Source organism: Chrysemys picta, chromosome 10 (assembly GCF_011386835.1).
Source record: "Chrysemys picta bellii isolate R12L10 chromosome 10, ASM1138683v2, whole genome shotgun sequence".
NCBI lineage: Eukaryota > Metazoa > Chordata > Testudines > Emydidae > Chrysemys > Chrysemys picta.
In genome coordinates this window covers 49,155,336-49,170,332 of record NC_088800.1, presented here as the reverse complement: position 1 = coordinate 49,170,332, position 14,997 = coordinate 49,155,336, and the positions used below count along the sequence as shown (strand labels likewise).

General features: G+C 50.8%; 1 protein-coding gene and 1 long non-coding RNA gene across 15 annotated transcripts in view; one reads left to right on the top strand and one right to left on the bottom strand.

Annotated features, from left to right (window-relative positions):
• Positions 1–14,997, bottom strand: part of LOC135974012 (uncharacterized) — an 83,416-nt gene that overhangs the window by 6,907 nt on the left and 61,512 nt on the right. The gene's annotated exons all lie outside the window — the stretch shown is intronic.
• Positions 1–14,997, top strand: part of CRAMP1 (cramped chromatin regulator homolog 1) — a 124,818-nt gene that overhangs the window by 58,915 nt on the left and 50,906 nt on the right. For all 14 annotated transcript variants that reach the window (XR_010591124.1, XR_010591123.1, XR_010591122.1 and 11 more), the window contains 2 exons: positions 3,188–4,414; positions 13,970–14,144. Coding sequence is in view for 11 of the 14 variants with exons in the window: in XM_065559782.1 (XP_065415854.1) it covers positions 3,188–4,414; positions 13,970–14,144 (1,402 nt within the window). In the remaining 3 variants the exon portion in view is untranslated. The remainder of the gene's footprint in view (positions 1–3,187; positions 4,415–13,969; positions 14,145–14,997) is intronic.

Below are 14,997 nucleotides of genomic sequence, written 5' to 3'. Positions count from 1 at the left end.
TGTGGAGTCCTGGCTGACAGCTCTGACATGGAGCTGCATGCCGATAGAGAAGTCAGGCTATTGCCCCAGTCCCAGGCAACATGGATCCAGGGTGGGAGAACACATTTCCCAGACCGCATTCCTCACTGAAAGGAGCCCTTTTTTCCTTACTCTGCAGAGGAGCTAGCCCTTCTCTCTCCACCAGAGGCAGCGCTGTGGAGGTTACTGTCATTCTAGTGTTTACACATCAATTTACAGTATTATTACTCTGTATTCAAAATGGAAAAATATAGGAACTCAGGGATTACTTTAATTAAAGTGCAGAATTTCAGATGATGGCAAAATGGAGCCTCACTAAAACCCTGAGTGCTGTTTCTCTTCAGCCCTATGATTTGCTGCTGTACGTTGCCCTTTAGATCTGTACTCAAAGCAGACACAGCAGCAGCCACCAGCAAGCTCCCTCCATCCCATTCCTGAGCCCTGTCGTGTTCCCCTCCCTATCCCGGCTCTGCAGAGATTGGGTACAGGGGTGGGGGGAGGGGCACACCCTGCCATCAGCACCCCCCTTCCCACCCCACTCTGCATAGCAAGTAGGAGGCTTCGGGGAGCAGCTCCAGGGCAAAGGGCAGGAGCAGCACACAGTGGGCGGAGGGACACCTGCCGTGCACAGCACTTGATAGCTTGCTGGGCGGCCGACTGGCCGCACAGCTTAGAGGGAACTTAGCTCATAGGGATACTAATTGAAGAAGAAGAAGAAGAGGAAGTTACTCACCTTCTGCAGCTGCTGCAGTTACCAGTCCTGCTTGAGTCTGTGGCTTGAGTTTGCAGCTTGGGTTCGTAGCTTGTGGCGGTAACTGGCCAGGAAAGCCGGGCACAAGGACGAGCTGGGTCTCTGTTGGGCATGCACCGATACCCTTCCATGTTGGCAGCAGAATGTTACCCTCCTCCAAAGTTTTCCATCTCACCCATCCTTTTTGTAGGCTTAGTTTGAATTCAGAGTTTATAGGTCTTGCTGTGTCACGCTGCCTTCAGGTTTGGTGATTGATCACCCATCAATTGGTGACATGACTTTCAGCCTTGGACCGGGCTTTGATCTTCCTTCTATTGTACCTTTTCTTTTTAGGGTGGATTCTTCTTACTTTGTTAGGGCTCTTGTCTGCATTTTCAGCCATTGGTGTTTGAACTTTATTTAATCAGGACAGGCTGGGGCTGGAGGTTGATTCCATCATCCATACATACCTCATTCACACATCTAAACTAAACTAATAAGATTACAGCAGGGTTTGCAAAAATGAAGGTTGTAGCAAGCCCTTACAAAATTGAGTAAGCATTTTAAAATGGGGTTTGAATTACAATATGGCAAACACTGAACAGAAGTTACAATATAGACAAGCATAATGGATGGCAAACAATGAACAGAAGTTACACTGTAGGCAAGTGTAATAAATGGTGAACAGAAGTTACAATACTGAAACAGTGCAAGTCTCAGTGATTTAAGCAGGAGTTGGATTGATAGTGAAACTTACAAAGGCAGCTGACTGAACAGCTATGGCGCTTAACAAGCATCTTAACTGTTAATTAGCCAGTTATTGGGGTAACCGGTTTTATGAATGAATATTGTTTCATTCATAAAACTTATGAAGTTACATTAATAAAGTGAACAATTAAAAACAATTTCATTCATCAGTTCTACATCCAAATGCCTTCTCTGGACAGTGTTCAACTCCAACTTGGGGCTCAGTGCCACTATACCAGTGGTGTCAGGGAAATCCAAGCCTACCCACTACAATGTTCTGGCCTAGGGACCTTATAACCAGCAGTCCGGGTCTGCTCAGCACCAATCCCTGTTGCTGTTTCCTGAGGAGTTTCCTACATAGCCTCTCTTTCTTTCCTTTTTCTGGATTTACCATGGATGCCTTCTGTACTCCCTGTGGCTACTTCACCTCCTCATAGCCTCTTCCCAGACTCCTTGCTCCAGGATCTCAGGGCTCACCCTCTTCCTGGACTTCTTCCTTTGTCTCTGTTGACTTCCTAGGGTGTGACTGCAACTCTCTCTGCTCCTCCCTTCTGCTTTCAGTCTCCTACCTTTATATTGCAATCCCAGTCTTTCCCAGTTGAGCTTCGCTCTTAACTAACCCTGGCTCTCCCTCTCACAGGTGACACCAGTTAACCTCTCAGGCCCTCGTTAACTCATCACAAAGCCCCAGCGCTTGTTACAAAGATGTATTTTTTAATATCCCTACCTCTAAACTTTAATCTTTGTAATTTAGTAAAAACACTTGTAAGATGCCAACTATTCTCTTCTTCCTAGCTCTTTCACGCTTCTGTTAGTTTATTTTTTCTTCAATTTGTAAGCCTTTAACTTGTAAGCCTTGCAGCAGCTGCAGAGTAGCACCTTGCATGTGGAGACAGATACCGAGATGAAAATATATAACATGGGGCTACTGTACTGACTTTGTAGTCCATTTTTATACCAAAATCAGTGAAAACTTCCCTTTTTTAATTTAAACAAAGTTGCCATGGAATTTCTAGTCTCCTGCACAAGAGTGTTTTTAAATTGGGGAGGGTTCAGAGAAGAGCCACAAAAATGATTAAAGAATTGTCAAAACATGCCTTATAGTGATAGAGTTAAGGAGTCCAATATATTTAGCTTATCAAAGAGAAGGTTAAGCGGTGATTTGATCAGTCTCTAACTACCTACGTGAAGAACAGAAATGTGATAGTAGAGGGCTCTTCAGTCTAGCAGACAAGGATATAACAAGATCCAATGGGTTCTCAATTGCCGGCAATTTTTAAATCAAGGTTGGATGTTTTTCTACAAGACGTACTCTATTTCAAACAGGAATTAATTCAGGTAAGTCCTATAGTCTGTGTTATCAAGGTCAGACTAAATAATCAGAATTGTTCCTGCTGACCTTAAACTATAAATCTGTAAGTGAAGCTGAGACCAATGACCTTGTTCTAGAATGTAGTATCAGCTTGTTGTTCATGGAAAAATTGTGGTCTTGGGCATATTCCCTTCTCAACATGTAAAGGCATAATTCCTGATTACAGAACATACACATTTCTCCTGAATGGAGAGCTGCTTATTAATTTCTTAAACTACAAATTGGGCGGCCAGATGTTCTTTTTAGGGGTATCTGTGGCTGATGCTGCAGCTAATCTGCATAATGTAAGATGGTTGTAATCTTTGACAAAGTATATTTAGCGTCAAACACTAGAGGAACGGCAGCTTCAGGACTCCAGAGATTCAGAAGCAAGAGGCAGCCTCTCACAGGAGAAAGTGGTGCTTCATCTCTTCCCAGGAGAGAACTGTACTCTCATCCCTCTCCCTGAGGTGGCCAGAGTAGTTCACTCCAAGGCTTTCTGCACAGTGCATTGGCAGGAAACTGGCAAATGCAAACAGAACACAAAGGACTCTCACTTATTGCCTCCTGCTCAAATCCTAGGCATACAGAGTGGTCAGGGGACAGCCAGAGGGCAGCTGAAGTACCCTCGGGGATCAGAGGGTAAGAGTGGCGGAAGGACCGAGAGCACTATAGAGCCAGGCAGAACCTCTCAGCCCATAGCGGAAGTCTCTGCAAGCCCTGGAGATGTCTCCCCAGAGAGTGGCCTGACAGAAGGCCCCCCTGATCTCAGCATCACAAACTCTCTCGAAAAACCACCTTCTGGACTTCAGGACCTGGGAGGGAGTCTGGAGAAGCCGATCCCTGTGGTTTTCTGCACCGAGGGCGAGGAGGCCCTGGCCAGTGATCAAGCAACCAAGCTACCATCATGCAATACAGCTTGTGTTTTCAGCAAGATCCCTGACCTGGAGGAACTCTCTCTGCTCGATCCATTCCCTCGGTATATGAAGTCCTGTCAAGATCTGATTGTCCCAGAGAAATGTTTTTGCACAGACAAACTGCAAGGGAAAGATCCTGGTCCCTCAGCTGGGAGTGCCTCTCCTGTGGCTCTTCCAGCTGAGAGTACAGAGGCAGCTGACCCCTGCTCTGCACAGATGGCAAGAGGTAGGATAGAAGCTAGCCACAGCCAGGGACCACAGGCTGATGCTTTTACTAAGGTTTTACAAGATGCAGTAGTGGAGGAGACTCAAGAGAAGCTGAGCTCTTCATTTCTGCATTCACCTCCGGGACAACCTTCTGCAAAGCCTCTCAAGGATGACCCGAGCCGACTTGCTCAACAGGTCAGAGAGGAGGGATGGAGTCTACGAAACTCTGAGAGCCTTACGTTGGCTGAGGTTTACCTCATGATGGGCAAGCCAAACAAGCTGCAGCTGGAATATGACTGGCGAGCTGTGTTAGGGCCAGAAACCCAGGATTCCAGGGAGGAAACATCCGAACCCAGTGCTGTCCCCACATCTTCCATCTTTCACAAACAAAGACTCCTCAACTGCCTCTTAAAACTCATTTCCACTGAAGTCAACCCCAAACCAGTAAGTAACTAGCACTGATGACCTATGCATGACACTTGATTTTTGGAGACAATTGCTTGTTCCTGTTGTTTCCATGGTAAGCCCTATGGAGACCTTAGAGATTTCTATCTGAAAACCATCCCAGGCAGCTTGCAGCAGAGTTAAACGCCTTCCACTATATGCTGCAGCTACTAGTTTTTATCCCATTTTAACTTTTAACTGAATATTCCATGTGTCTTCAGCTTCAGTAGCTGTTATGATTAAGGCTACGATTTTGTAATGAACGTTTTTAGTAAAAGTCACACGTCACGGGCAATTAACAAAAATTCACGGAAGCCATGACCTCTACCTGACCCTTACTAAAAATGTCCATGACAAAACAGGGAGGAGGGTCCAGCACCCTGCCCTGCTATGACTGAGAGCTGTGGCCCCTGCCCAGTGGCTGCGGGGGATCTTACCACTGTTCACGGAGGCTGGGCGGCTGCCGGGGGATTCCCCCGCACTGCCCTCGGTGGCTGGGGTACCCCAAAACTCCCAGCCAATGGGGAGCTGCCGGGTGATTTCCCCCCCACCCCCCGCCGGTGGCGGCAGGGATACCCTGAAGCTCCAGGCCACCACAGGAGGTGGGGATACCCTGGAGCTCCCAGCAGCTGTGGGCTAAAGTCACAGGTCTGCGGAAGTCACGGATTCCATGACCAAATCATAGCCTTAGTTATGATGAATATTTAACATGGCTGCTGTAGCAGCCAAGTCATGAGATTAGCAGCATGCTAGGCTATTTAGGGTTAATCTATTAGGGGGGACTATAAACCCTTGATTACTATTGTTAATTTGACTTTTTAAAGTATTGGCATGAAAATGAACTGATTTCTCTTCGGTGGCTGAACCAGTCAGGTCCTCCATTCTGCTGCAGTGGTAAATGATAAATGCTTCTGACTCCAAGATGATTTGATAGATAGATATAAAAACAAACTACTGGTCTAGAAGTGAGCTCTGAAAGTGATTCCCTAGAAGTGGCAATGTGTGTTTGTATCTTAGTGACTCCAGAATAAATGTGCTCAGTTTACACGTAAAAAATATTTTTCTTCAAGTTCTTGCTCATATCTATTCCAATTAGGTGTGCGCGCGCTGCGTGCACGATCGTCGGAGAAATTTTCCACCCTAGCAACACCTGGTGGGTTGGCTGTGGAGCCCCCTGGAGTGGCGCCTTCATGGCGCTGCATATATACCCCAGCCGACCCAGCACCCCCTCAGTTCCTTCTTACCGCCCCTGACGGTCGTTGGAACTGTGGAGCGCGGCATAGATGTTCTCCACTCTCCCTAGCTTATCCTTTCAATTCTTGTAGATAGTTGTAATTATAGTTGTTGTATAGTCTTTAGATAGTTATTCCTGTTCATTGTTAAATAGTTGTAAATAGTTAGCGGGGGTTAAGGGAGCTTCTTCTCCCCCTTTTCCCCCCGGTGCATAGCCGGGCTCATGCCCAAGGCTCCTGGCTTTAAGCCGTGCGCGTCCTGTGCTAAGCCTATGCCAACGGGAGATCCACACGACTCGTGTCTGAAGTGTCTAGGAGAGTCCCACCAGACAGAAAAGTGCAAGATCTGTAAGGCTTTCAGACCGAGGACCAAAAAGGAGCGGGACTTTAGGCTTAGGCAGCTCCTCATGGAGGCGGCACTTAGCCCAGATCCTCCCTCGGCGCGCCAAGTTCCGGCACCGAGCGCCTCGGTGCGCAGTGCCCCTGCAGCACCGACCGGTACTACACTGCGAGCAGACGCGGATAAGGCCTCACGGCACCGGCCTCCTTCAGCACCGCGGCCGCCACAAGGGCCCCGGCGCCGTTCCCTGTCTCCGGGGCATAAGAAATCCCGCAAGACGCAGGGGACTGCTGTCCTGCAGACGCTGGCTCCCCCGGTACCAGTGGTAGAGCCGCGTCCGACTTTAGAGCGCCAGAAGTCGCAGATATCAACTACACCGTTCACTCCGGCACCGGGGCCGTTGAGTCCGGTGCGGACTGGCTCACCACCTTGATCAGTGGTGGAGCCCTGTCTCCCGTCGACTCCGGAGACCTTTGCGACGGCAAAAGACCTTATTGGCTCCATCTCAACCCGCGGCACCGCCCGCTCCTCGCACAGTGCAATCCAGGGGCAAGCCTGCCCTGGTACACCCGCCGTCTCCGAGCGTGGACTCGCGGCACCGCTCCAGGTCTCGGAGCAGGTCCCGACGCCGCTCACAGTCCCGGCACCAACTTTCACCCCGGCACCGGTTGTACTCGCGGCCTAGGTCCTCTTCACGGCACCGATCTACGACTCGGCACAGTCAGGATCATCGGTACCGATCAGAGTCACGATGTAGTTCTCGGCACCGGTACGAGCGCCACTCCAGTTCGAGGGGCCGCTCCCGGTACCACGTCTACAGGCGGTCGTCCTCGTCTCGGTGCAGATCCGGGTCTCAGCACCAACATGGCCAGCGGTACCGATCCCGATCACGGTACCACTCACCGGCACCGCTCAGAGACCGATCGCCTGCGGATCGGCACCGTATCACACTGAGCCCATTCAGCCGCGTTCAGCACCGCCTTGGCCTTCGAGATCAGCGTCTCGCTCCTTCGACGGGACTTCGCGATGAGCATACCCTCCTCTGAGTCAGGCTGCCGCTGACTTGGGTCACTGGCAGGAGGGGACAGAGGACCCTGCGCAGGACCCTACGCATTGGTCTTTCTGGACCCCATGGGAATATCACTAGGCGCAAGGGGCTCCACCATCAGCCTCTCGCTCAGCATGCTCTGAACCCAGAGTCCCGGAGGCCACCATCTCCCGCCCCCCCAGGGGACATGGAGGCTCCCGTGCCTACACCACCTCAGGCCATGGACCCCGGGGCAGGGGATCCTCCGCTTCAGGGACCCTTAGAACAGGACCCCTCTTTAGATCCCTTGCCCCTGGAGGCATCCTCCTCATCTTCCCTGGATGAGGCGGTGGTGGGCACAACAGCCTCGGGCCTGCCCCCAATAGATCTTCATGCCCACCAGGACCTATTACGTAGGGTGGTGCGTAATATGGACCTCCAGGCAGAGGAGATAGTAGAGGTGCAGGACCCGGTGGTGAGCATCCTGTCGGCTGATGCCCCATCCCTGGTGGCATTACCACTGATTCGGACGATTCAGGCTAATGCCACTACCATATGGCAAACCCCTGCCTCCGTTCCACCCACAGCCAGCGGGGTAGAGAGGAAGTACTTCGTCCCCTCCAAGGACTATGAGTACTTGTATACCCATCCTCCACTGTGCTCACTGGTTGTGTCTTCGGTGAATGCAAGAGAGCGTCATGGCCAGCAGGCCGCAGCGCGCAAATCGAAGGACGCTAAGAGCTTCGATTTGTTCGGGCGTAAGGTGTACTTGGCGGGGGGTCCGCAGCTCAGAGCCGCGAACCAACAGGCGCTCTTGAGCCGCTACAGTTACAACTCATGGAACTGCATGGGTAAATTCAAAGAGTTGGTTTCCCAGGACTCAAGGGAGGAGTTTGGTGCCTTAGTGGAGGAGGGTCAGAAGGTGGCTAGGACCTCCTTACAAGCCTCCTTGGACATAGCGGACTCGGCCGCCAGGACGCTAGCATCGGGCATCGCCATGCGACGCGTCTCCTGGCTTCAGGTTTCGGGCTTGCCGCCAGAACTGCAGCAGACCCTGCAGGATTTACCTTTCGAGGGCCAGGGGTTATTCTCGGAGAAGACAGACTCTCGATTACAGAGCCTCAAGGACTCGAACTATCATGCGCTCCCTGGGGATGCATGTCCCAGGGCCCCAGCCTCAAAGGTCTACCTTCCCCCACCTCGTCTGAGACAGGACTTCACCAGAAAGCGGGGACGAGGTGGTAGGCGAAGGTCGACCGCCCCTCAACCTGGTCAGAACCAGGACCCGCCTAGGCCACCTTCAGGTCCTAGACAAAACTTTTGAAGGTGCGCTCGAGGATGGCGCCCCAGCCACTACCCAGGATCCATCTCCTTCCTTTTGGTATCGCCTCTCCCATTTCCACCGTGCTTGGTCCCTCATAACATCAGACCGTTGGGTCCTTTGCATGGTGGAGAGGGGATACGCTCTACAGTTTTCTTAGTTCCTCCCCTCCCCTCCCACCCCCCCCTCCCCGTCCCTCTTCAGGGACCCTTCTCCCTTATACAGGAGGTTTTTGGCCTCCTCTCTATGGGAGCCATAGAGGAGGTGCCACCAGAGTTAAGGGGCAGGGGTTTTTATTCCCGCTACTTCCTGATCCCCAAGTCAAAAGGGGGTCTGCAACCCATTTTAGACTTACGCGGACTCAACAAATTCATAGTAAAGTTGAAGTTCCGCATGGTCTCCTTGGGGACCATCATCCCTTCCCTGGATCCTGGAGACTGGTTCGCCGCCCTCGATATGAAGGACACATATTTTCACATAGCAATCTACCCCACACACAGGCGCTTCCTTCGATTTGTAGAAAACAAGATGCACTACCAATTTGCCGTCCTTCCCTTCAGCTTGTCTGCCGCTCCGAGAGTGTTCACAAAATGTATGGCTGTCGTTGCAGTATACCTTCGTCGGCAAAGGATACAGGTGTTCCCGTATCTAGACGATTGGCTGGTGCGCGGCCGCACCAGGGAGCAAGTTCAAGCCTACGTCCAGATAATACTACAAACATTCCACGAGTTAGGCATCCTACTCAACAAGGAGAAGTCCACTCTGGAGCCAACCCAGAGTTTATCGGGGCAGTCCTAGACTCACCCGAGCTCTTCTACCAGACAATCGGTTTCACACCATCACAAGCATCATTCAAGGGCTCCAGGCCTTCCCGATTACCACAATAAGGACGTGCCTCGGCCTGGTGGGTCACATGGCCTCTTGTACTTACGTAACCAGGCATGCCAGACTTCGGCTTCGCCCACTTCAGGCCTGGGTATCATCGGTGTACCGTCCTTATCGGGACAACCTGAACATGGTGGTCACGGTTCCAAACTCGGTCTTTACCTCTCTCCCCTGGTGGTTGGATCACAAGGTGGTTTGCGCAGGAGTGCCGTTTCACGCCCCACAACCCTCCCTGCACCTGGTCACCGACGCTTCATCTCTAGGTTGGGGCGCTCACCTCGGGGAGCACCATACCCAGGGCCTGTGGACTGCATCCCAAGTAGCTCTGCACATCAATGTTCGAGAGCTGATGGCGGTGCGCCTAGCCTGTCAGGCATTTCTCTGTCTCCTACATGGCTGTTGCATGTCAGTCCTCACCGACAATACCATGGCCATGTTCTACATCAACAAGCAAGGAGGAGCCCGATCGTCTCTCCTATGCCTAGAGGCTATCCACCTGTGGGAGTTCTGCATTATCCACTCAATACATCTCATGGCATCGTTCCTCCCTGGAGTCCAGAACACGCTAGCGGACCGTCTCAGCAGGTCCTTCCAGACGCACGAGTGGTCAATTTGTCCAGACATCATCTATTCCGTCTTCGAGAGGTGAGGATTTCCCCAGGTCGACCTGTTCGCATCTCGAGCCAACAGGAAGTGCCACGCGTTCTGCTCCCTACAAGGGCGATCTCCGGGCTCCCTGTCAGACACTTTCCTTCTAACGTGGAAGGACCAGCTGTTCTATGCTTTTCCTCCATTCCCACTGGTCCACAGGGTACTGCTCAAGCTACGCAGAGACCAGGCACGTGTGATTCTAGTCACTCCAGCTTGGCCAAGACAGCACTGGTACACCACGCTTCTGGAGCTATCGGTTCAAACACCGATCACGCTTCCTCTGTGCCCAGATCTGATCTCTCAGGACCATGACCGACTCTGTCACCCCGACCTGCAGTCGCTCCACCTCACGGCGTGGATGCTCCATGGCTGAATCGGACAGAGCTGCAATGCTCGCATCCCGTGCAACAGATTCTGCTGGGAAGTAGAAAGCCCTCTACACGGACCACCTACTTAGCCAAATGGAAGCGTTTCTCCTGTTGGTGCGGGCAGCGAGCCACGCCCCCCTTGCAGGCGTCTATCCCCCTTGTGTTCGAATATCTCCTATCCCTGAAACAGCAGGGCTTGGCGATATCTTCAATCAGGGTTCACCTGGCCGCTATATCGGCGTTCCACCCAGGAGGACCCGCTTCCTCGGTCTTCTCTAACCCAATGGTGGTTAGATTCCTTAAGGGCTTAGAGCGACTGTACTCACAGCAATGCCAACCTGTTCCGGCGTGGGATCTCAACCTGGTTCTCTCCAAGCTCACAGGGCCCCCGTTCGAGCCATTGGCTACCTGCTCACTCATGTACCTATCTTGGAAGACGGTCTTCCTTGTAGCCATCACTTCAGCACGGCGTGTTTCTGAAATCAGCGCCCTTACGTCTGAGCCTCCATATACAGTTTTCCTTAAAGACAAGGTGCAGCTTCGCCCCCACCCTGCCTTTCTTCCCAAGGTAGTTTCACCTTTTCATGTGAACCAGGATATATTTCTCCCGTCTTCCATCCTAAGCCGCACTCTACCCATCAAGACCAGCGTATGCACTCCTTGGACGTACGCAGAGCCCTGGCTTTCTATATTGAGCGTACAAAGCCGTTTAGGAAGTCGACACAACTCTTGGTTGCAGTGGCCGACCGGATGAAAGGCTTACTGGTCTCCTCACAACGTCTCTCCTCTTGGATTACGTCCTGCATTCGTGCCTGCTACGACCTGGCCGGTGTCCCGACGCCGCGCCTCACCGCCCACTCCACGAAGGCCCAAGCCTCCTCGACTGCCTTCCTGGCTCATGTCCCGATCCAGGATATTTGTAAAGCGGTGGTTTGGTCATCGGTACACACCTTCGCCGCTCGCTATGCGCTAGTACAGCAGTCCAGAGACTACGCTGCATTCGGATCAGCGGTTTTACACACAGCGATGTCTGTCTCTCTCCGACCCCACCGCCTAGGTAAGGCTTGGTAGTCACCTAATTGGAATCGATATGAGCAAGCACTCGAAGAAGAAAAAACGGTTACTCACCTTTGTAACTATTGTTCTTCGAGATGTGTTGCTCATATCCATTCTAAACCCGCCCCCCTTCCCCTCTGTCAGAGTAGCTGGCAAGAAGGAACTGAGGGGGCGCTGGTTCGGCTGGGGTATATATCCAGCGCCATGAAGGCGCCACTCCAGGGGGCTCCACCGTTGACCCACCGGGTGTTGCTAGGGTAGAAAATTTCTCCGATCGTGCACGCGGCGCGCGCGCACACCTAATTGGGATGGATATGAGGAACACATCTCGAAGAACAACAGTTACAAAGGTGAGTAACCGTTTTTTATCAACTGCCAGCCCCTGTGGATCTCAGATGGGATTTGAGTCAGTCTGTGTTCCTTCCTTGCACATCATTAACCAAAATATTAAGGATTTTACAGGGCAAATTCTGCCCTCTGATGCCCATTCAGCCTGTTGTTTTCGATGGTGTAGCTGATTGGAGCTTAATAAATGATTCTGTTGATGAGCTGGAAGGATTTAGAATATAACAGGTCTGACTGAATAAACTTGAGTTAAAGGTGATATTTACGTAGTTATTTCAAATTAAATTGCACATTAATCATTTGTGCTGGAAAATTTGTAGTTTTTTTATCTTTGCTTGCTGGTGGAGACTTGGTTCTTTTCCAGAACATTCTTCTGATTCTAATGTCTAAACCTGAGGAGCAGAGTCCCAAGTCCTCTCCACCAAGGAGCAGTCATGATCCTATCAGCCAAAGCTCATTAGATAGTAGTGTTTTTGCTGATTGCATTCCTGAGCAGCTCCTCCCCGAACACTGATTCCTGGTGGAATTGTGGCTTTAGATTTATACTACAGCTCTACCGCGATATAACGCAACCCAGTATAACATGAATTTGAATATAACGCAGTAAAGCAGTACTCCGGGGGGGCGGGGCTGCACACTCAGGTGGATCAAAGCAAGTTCGATATAATTCGGTTTCACCTATAACACAGTAAGATTTTTTGGCTCCCGAGGACAGCGTTCTATCGCGGTAGAGGCTTCCCTCGTCCACCCTCCTCCCACAACTGGAAGCAACTCCCATCCCTTCCCTCCCACACAGTGCTGAAAGGCTGCTGCTGGCCACATTCTGGTGTGAACCCTGGCAGAAATCTGGGGACGGGGGCCATGTGACTCTGTGCCCCCTTCCCCTGGTGTGTTGCCTTGGAAGACGCGGTACCAGGAGAGGCGGGTCCATCCCGGGGCCCAGCCAGGCATGGAGGGCGGAGAATGCCGGGCAGGGAAGGTTGGGTTGGTCATTCACACCCCCCCCCCCCATATAAGAGAGTTGTAGAAGAGTGTGTGTGTGTTACTTCTCCCCATGTGTTTGTGGGGTGGGGGTAGGGGTATATGTATCACTCCTCCTGGTGTGAACCCTAAAGCCTTAAAGATAAGGTAAATAAAAAGAATCCAACTATAGTAACTCCTCACTTAATGTTGTAGTTATGTTCCTGAAAAATGCTACTTTAAGCAAAACGATGTTAAGCGAATCCAATTTCCCCATAAGAATGAATGTAAATAGGGGAGGTTAAGTTCCAGGGAAAAAATTTTCACCAGACAAAAGTCATTATATACATATACAGTAAAGTTTTTTTAAATAATTTTTAAACAAACATTTTAATACTGTACTCACCAGTGATGATTGTGAAGCGTGGTTGAGGCAGGGGCATAGCAAAGTTGGGGCATGTGGGCTTGCCCCACTCTGCCCGCCTGGTGTTCCAGCCAGGGAGTGGGGTCAGGGCACGGGGGCTTGCCCCATTCTGCCCACCCAACATTCTGCCCGCCCAGCATTCCTACCAGGGAGCGGGGTTGGAGGCTTGCTCGCTCGCCGGGTGAGCATAGCGGGGCGAACCAAACAACCTTGTAATGGAACATTGTGCGACTTTAAACGAGCAGGGCCGGCTCTAGGCACCAGCAAAACAAGCTGGTGCTTGGGGCGGCACATTTTTAGGGGTGGCATGGCCAGCGCCAGAATGCCGCCCCTAAAAATGTGCCCCGACCGCCCTAGCTCACCGCCGCTGCCATGGCGCGCGAAACAGTTGATTCGCGCACCGCTACTTGCCCTCCCTCCCAGGCTCTCAAACCTGGGAGGGAGGGGGAGATCCCGAGCGGCCGCGGCATGGCGCCGCTTCTCCCCCTCCCTCCTAGGCTTGAGAGCCTGGGGGGAGGAGGCAGGGCTGGGAATTTGGGGAAGGGGCGGAATTGAGGCGGGGCCGGGGTAATTAAATAAGGGGGGGGGCAAAATTGTTTTTGCTTTGGGCGACAAAAATCCTAGAGCCGGCCCTGTAAACGAGTATGTTCTCTAATGGATCAGCAACCTAATAAGGAAACAATGTTAACCAGGACAACTTTATGTGAGGAGTTACTGTATGTAGTGTTTCTTTTTAATGGGCTAATTTTACCAGTGTCCCGTATTCAGCATAGGGAAATATGGTAACCCTACACATATGGTATGCATTAACCGAATGCAGGAACATGCTGATCAGTCCCACTATAATGGATAAGTTCTTAGTGACTTTTTAAGTTTCCTGGAAGGGCATTTGTTAACTTTATTGATATTCTGGCAGCGTTTTGAACAATTGTGCTTGTTTTTTCAGACCCCTGAGATGAACTCTGTCGCCACATCCCCTATAAAACCTACTCAAGAAGAGCAATCACTGACTCCTCCTGGAAAGGTGATTGCCGTCAGCACCAGGAGTCCAGGTTGTGCACGAAACCAATCTGCTCTTCGCAACAAGACCTTTTCTCCCAATGTTAGTTCCAGCTCCTCAGGTGAGCACCCATGGGAATGACTTCAGTGGATCATACCATTGGTCCACTAAGTCACTACCCCAGTGTTCCATCCTTCAGAGGAAACCCTTCTCATAATTAAGGCTAAGATTATGTCATGGAAGTCACGGAATCCGTGAGACCTCTATGACACTTTCAGCTTCAGCTGCTGCAGGTGGTGGTAGGGGCCCTGCAGCTTTCAGCCGCTGCGGGTAGTGGGTGCTGAACCCCCCCACCCCTCCTTCCATCCGTCAGCAGGGCTTGGGCTCTCACCCCACTGTCAGCCCCATTTTTGTCAGGGTTGTTTGTTTTTTTTTTTTTTTTTTTTTTTAGTAAGTCAGGGGCAGGTCATGGACTTCTGTGCATTTTTGTTTATTGCCTGTGACCTGTCCCTGACTTTTACTAAAAATAACCGTGACAAAAATCTTAAACTTACCCATAATGCACCTGGTCTGTTCTGCAATATTATTTCTGTGTCTGGTTGGGAAGGGATGATAATTCATTCTTGACAGTTGAAGACACATATCCCTGGTAATTTATCTAGAGTGACTACAAGTTACTTGTATACAGGTTTATTTTTTTGAATCCTACAAACTACCCACCTCAATAATGAATTTACATGTGGGAATGCTGTAGGTTAACATTATGTGACTTTAAAACATTTTCCAATCAAGGAAGCCGCTCACTAGTCAGTCTTCCTGGGGAAGCTTGCTTCTGTGAGATAATGACTGATGTTGGATTGTACAGTGTTATAAGGGTGAAGGATGTGGGGATAATAAGTATGTTGGTTAAGATCAGGTAAAATAACATTTAAAATGAGACATTCCTGTGTCATTCTACCAAGTTGGAATACTGA